General features: G+C 32.1%; 1 protein-coding gene across 1 annotated transcript; it reads left to right on the top strand.

Annotated features, from left to right (window-relative positions):
- Window positions 1-4,242: 4,242 nt before the first annotated feature.
- LOC106294425 (CMP-N-acetylneuraminate-beta-galactosamide-alpha-2,3-sialyltransferase 1-like) lies at window positions 4,243-5,238 on the top strand (the record flags this gene model as incomplete). Its single annotated transcript, XM_013729981.1, is given in 7 exon segments — window positions 4,243-4,419; window positions 4,529-4,616; window positions 4,733-4,791; window positions 4,904-4,927; window positions 4,929-4,974; window positions 4,977-5,040; window positions 5,181-5,238. Coding segments are annotated over 7 exon segments (516 nt in total), but the record flags the coding sequence as incomplete, so codon positions are not given.
- Between the last annotated feature and the right edge of the window lie 354 nt (window positions 5,239-5,592).

The following is a 5,592-nucleotide window of genomic DNA, read 5'->3' as shown; positions in this document are numbered from 1 at the left end:
ATGAAGTGATTTTGCTGATTTGTCACATTCTCCATGATTATAGCTAATTTTGCTTATTTGTCATATTATTATTAGTTTTTAGCTTAAATATTTAATTTATTAATTTAAATAATATAAATATTTTGAAATTTTTAATTAATTTATTAATTTAAATAGTATACTATTTCGAACTTTCTAATTGGAATTATAATTATTTTAACTTTCACAAGTTTCTTATTAATTTTTAGCTTAAATCATTAATTTATTTTCATTCTACACATAGTGACATAATTTATAACAAAATAAATAAGTTAATACAATCAAATAATATTGTTGCACTGTATATTTATTAATTGAATATTATTCCGTGGTTCGATGATAATTTAGAAGAAAACTTAAAAAAAAACAAATTGAGATAGTGATAATATTTCACTGGTTTACTTGATAAATATATACATTTGAGTTATCGAAATATTTCATAAGTTTACATTTAATATACAAAAAAAGATAATGATAGTTTTATTATTATGATAAATCTAATTATTTATTAAAAATATATCTACTTTAGCCATTTTAGAGATTAAACCATTAAACACATGTTCATAACACATAAGCAACTCTCTAAACTTAATATCAAAGCATAAATTTTCTTATAAATTAAACAGTAATAAAACATATAAGTGAATAACTGCCATTAAATAATTTAGAATAACTAATTCATAATTCCAAAATGCATGTAACAAAACTGATTTGCTTCCTAGTCTTATAAACTCAACGAAAAAAAGAAAAACATAAAACTCCAACTAAACGGAAAACAAATATTGAAAGTACATAAATATAGATGTCAAGAACCCAAAAAAGGATCTAAAGCTAAAGAGAGAACTAAGCTTTGATGTTGTTCATATAGTCGTTAATGCAAACAACTCCACCAATAATATTGTTTGACAAAAAAATATTGTTTGATCTGCATGATTGAACCACTGAAAAATGAACGTTCACATCAGAATGAAAGTGATATCATGAAGATAACACCAGCAATTGAAACAACCAGAAAACACTATACTTAGAGGATAAAACTATAATGATACAACTTGGAATGTGAACAAGAAAAATCCGATACAACTTGGAATGAATGAGAAAAATGAAACTATAAAATTTAAAACATCTTACCTCACATGAAAAAAGAATTGGTCTTCACTTGTGAAAGTTAAAACAATTATAATTTTGGTTCCGATTAGAAATTTCGAGATAGTTATATTATTTAAATGAATAAATTAATGATTTAAGCTAAAACTAATAAGAAACTTGTGAAAGTCAAAATAATTATAATTCTAATTAGAAAGTTCGAAATAGTATACTATTTAAATTAATAAATTAATTAAAAATTTCAAAATATTTATATTATTTAAATTAATAAATTAAATATTTAAGCTAAAAACTAATAATAATATGAGAAATAAGCAAAATTAGCTATAATCATGGAGAATGTGACAAATCAGCAAAATCACTTCATAAATAAAAATTAGCTATAATCATGGAAAATGTGACAAATCAGCAAAATCACTTCATAAATAAAAATTAGCTATAATCATGGAAAATGTGACAAATCAGCAAAATCACTTCATAAATAAAAATTAGCTATAATCATGGAAAATGTGACAAATCAGCAAAATCACTTCATAAATAAAAATTAGCTATAATCATGGAAAATGTGACAAATCAGCAAAATCACTTCATAAATAAAAATTAGCTATAATCATGGAAAATGTGACAAATCAGCAAAATCACTTCATAAATAAAAATTAGCTATAATCATGGAAAATGTGACAAATCAGCAAAATCACTTCATAAATAAAAATTAGCTATAATCATGGAAAATGTGACAAATCAGCAAAATCACTTCATAAATAATAGTATAGATAGATAATATGACAAATAAGCAAAATTCAGCAAACAAAAACCTTCAAAACAGTTACCCGGATCTCACAGTGGATTCTCTCATTAATCAGGAATCCCGAACATGGAATTTACAGGCAATCATTGCTTTGGTGGATCCTCATGATGTAAAAATTATTGGAAGTATTCCATTAAGTCGTAATCAGATGGAGGATAAAAATGGATGGCATTTTACCAACAATGAAAAATATTCGGTTCAATCAGGTTATCAAGTTGAAAGGGTCTATCCTGATAAGGAAAAACCACCAGTTTTTTATGGCTCCACGGTGGATACATTAAAAGCTTTCTGCTGGAAAGTGCGGTGCCCTCCGAAAATAAAACAATTATTATGGCAACTCCTTTCAGGATGTATAGCGGTAATGAAAAATCTAAAATCAAGAGGGATACAAGGGGATATATGTTGTGCCTGATGCGGAGATCCGGAGGAATCAATAAATCATGTGTTTTTTGAATGTCCTCCAACACGTTAAATATGGGCATTATCTAAGATACCATCGCATCCCAATATTTTTCCTATCAGTTCTTTTTTTGTTAATATGGCTCATCTTTTTTGGAGAGTTAATCCAAAGATGGATGACCACCAATTTGCATGGATATTATGGTATATATGGAAAGGTCGGAATAACAAAGTTTTTAGCAATCTGGATATTGATCCGAGGGAAACACTCAAATTAGCAGAATTGAAGTCACCACTATGGGCTGAGGCACAAGTAGTAAATGATCCAATGAGGGGGCATCAGGTACATACCACTTCCACATTAGCAACGTCAGGACGATGGTGCTTCATAGATGGATCATGGAAAGATAAAGATTTATTTTCAGGGCAAGGCTGATATAGCACTTTACCGGGTTTCGATGGTTTATTAGGGGCAAAGAATGTAAGGACATGTCTCTCACCCCTTCATTCGGAGGTGGAGACTTTAATTTGGGCAATGGAATGTATGAAGAATTTAAGACAGTTTCAGGTGACGTTTGCAACGGATTGTTCTCAATTGGTAAAAATGGTTTCGGAACCAGAAGAATGGCCAGCATTTGAAAGTTATCTGGAAGACATTAAGCTTTTAAAAAGAAGTTTTCTCAACTCAGACATCGTTCATGTACCACAGCTGGAGAACCTACGGGCGGATAGCTTAGCACGTAGTGCTAGAAAACAACCGTCTTTCGTCGTTCACATGGATGCGGAGTTACCAAATTGGTTTACAGAGTCAATATGAGTCTGTAAATATTTTGTTTGCTGTCAAATAAAAAAGAAGCAAAATTAGCTATAATCACGGAGAATGTGACAAATCAACAAAATCACTTCGTAAATAATAGTATAAATTTATTTTATTTTTACTTGGATTTGTGTGTTTCAATGTTTTTTTGGTAATTTAATACATTTTTCTGGTTCAAAAATACAAAGTAGATTAAGAGAGACCAAAAGTTGACATTCTTCGTTGTCCAAAAAAGAAGTTCACATTCTTATTTTATTGTGTGTAATATTTGATATATAATTATGCTCTCATGATTTCATAGTTTTATAGCTTTCATTTGTACTAAGAAGAAGTAGACCGAAATAAAAATCAAAGAAAGTTAAAATGATTAAGAATATAAAGAATAAATTATTGTCGTGTTTAAATCATAATAAAATATATATTAATAACTATTAGTTAAATGATTATGCCCGCAAAACACCTAGTATAATTATAAAGAATGAATGATTTACAACATCAAATCCAAACGGAATATGATTGATTGAATTTGTTAAATTTGTGATTGAATAAGACTCGTTTTGCTATTATTTGAAAGAGAACCAACCGTCTCCTATTATTTTTATGGTCACGTGAGAAGGATTCGGTTAGCGCTTTTGGTCCGTCCCTGCATCAGATCTTACGACGGCATTGATGGTTGAAGAAGGAGAATGAGATCTCACCAAGGTGGCCGTGAACTGACGGTTCTTCAACTTCTATGCGCCGTCGCAGATTTCTCCGTCCTCCTCTTCACCATCCAATCTTCCTTCTTGGCAACAGGTCATCGTCCTTCTCTCCATCGATAACAACACCTTCCTCTCTTTTTTGTTTTCGAATTCTTCATCACGCAGCGCAGATGATAAATAGCAATCGCAAGCATCCGGAAGATATTAAGATCTTGTCAGAGTTTCACTTATATCTTTGATTGATTAGTTAGCTCATTATCACTTATATCTTTAGTCTCAAGTTTCGTTACGGATTCTTCGTCATTTGGATTTTAGATCGATTACACGCTTTCGGTATCTTATGCTCGTTCATAGCTAATCTATTGTAATGTACGATTACACTTCTTAATCGTACATTGTGTGAGGAACATCTTAATGTGATCCTTCCAGCAAAGCCTCCTTTCCACCCACGACAGTTTCATAAATGCACTGTCGTTGGAAACTCTGGAGATTTGTTAAAAACAGAGTTCGGAGAAGAGATTGACAGTCACGATGCTGTGTTCCGAGATAATGAAGCTCCTGTCAATAAGGTGATATGTCTGATTTCACTGAGTTTTACTAGTGTCGTTTCCACGTTCCCTTGAATTGTGATTTTTGGTTGCTGGCATTGCTTATATTGACGTTATTTTATTGCACAAGTATGCCAAGTACGTAGGAGTGAAAAGGGATTTCCGACTAGTTGTTCGTGGTGCAGCTCGTAACATGGTTAAGATTCTCACTGGGTCTGGCCAGTATTCATATTAGGCAGAGATATTATCTGCATCTTGTGATTCCTTTTTCTTCGAGCACTCATTGTAGTTTTGCCCTTGTGATGTAACATTCTGTAGCGGTCATTTACTGCAGACAATGAGGTGCTTATAATCAAAAGTGTGACCCACCGAGACTTCGACGAAATGATAAAGGTATAGTTCCTCCTTTAAAACATAATTTAAGACACTGTGTTCTGAACACTTGCAGCCTCTTTTACATGAGTACATGATTTTCTTACACAATTTTCTATTTATCTTGTAACAGACTATACCAAACCCTGTTTATCTTTCTTTTCCAAGGAATTGTCCTGCGCAGAGGTGCCAAAGGAACCGGGATGAATTATCCATGTGCGATATTGTTGACATATATGGTTTCACGGTCGATCCTGGATACACCGAGTGGCAAGTATTCTAAATCACTCTTCGCTATCTCTCTCGTTTCCAAAGCTATTGATTACTTTAATCTGATAATAGTTTTCCTAGGTAATCTGAAACATAAGGCTTCATGTCTCCTCACTCTTGTATCTTTATTATCAATGTAGGACACGTTACTTTTCCACGCCAAGGCAAGGGCATAACCCACTTCAAGGAAGAGCATAATCAATATTGATGTCAGATCTTGAGATCAAACACCAACGAAAAGAACTTAGGTTTCCAATAACTTGAAACCATAGAGCTTATGCTACTTCCAATAAGTTTAGGGCTAAATGTCACTACTATGATTTGATCCCAGAAGAAAAAAGTCAGGTCCGATAAAGAAGACTGGAGCCCAAGTGGAAATGACATAACCACAACCAACTAGACCAGGTAAGCTTTGGTCCGATCAAACCAAACTAGTGTTCAAATAATTTAGGACTAGAATGGGAAATGAGAAAGACTAAACTAAAAATAAGAAGAAATTGTCTTCTCCCATCGTACCAACCTCTATAGATAATGCACACATCCCATATCCCA

The sequence above is a fragment of the Brassica oleracea genome, chromosome C5, assembly GCF_000695525.1.
Source record: "Brassica oleracea var. oleracea cultivar TO1000 chromosome C5, BOL, whole genome shotgun sequence".
In the NCBI taxonomy this organism is placed as follows: Eukaryota; Viridiplantae; Streptophyta; class Magnoliopsida; order Brassicales; family Brassicaceae; genus Brassica; species Brassica oleracea.
The sequence above is the reverse complement of the archived record's forward strand: the minus strand, read 5'-3'. Positions and strand labels throughout refer to the sequence as shown.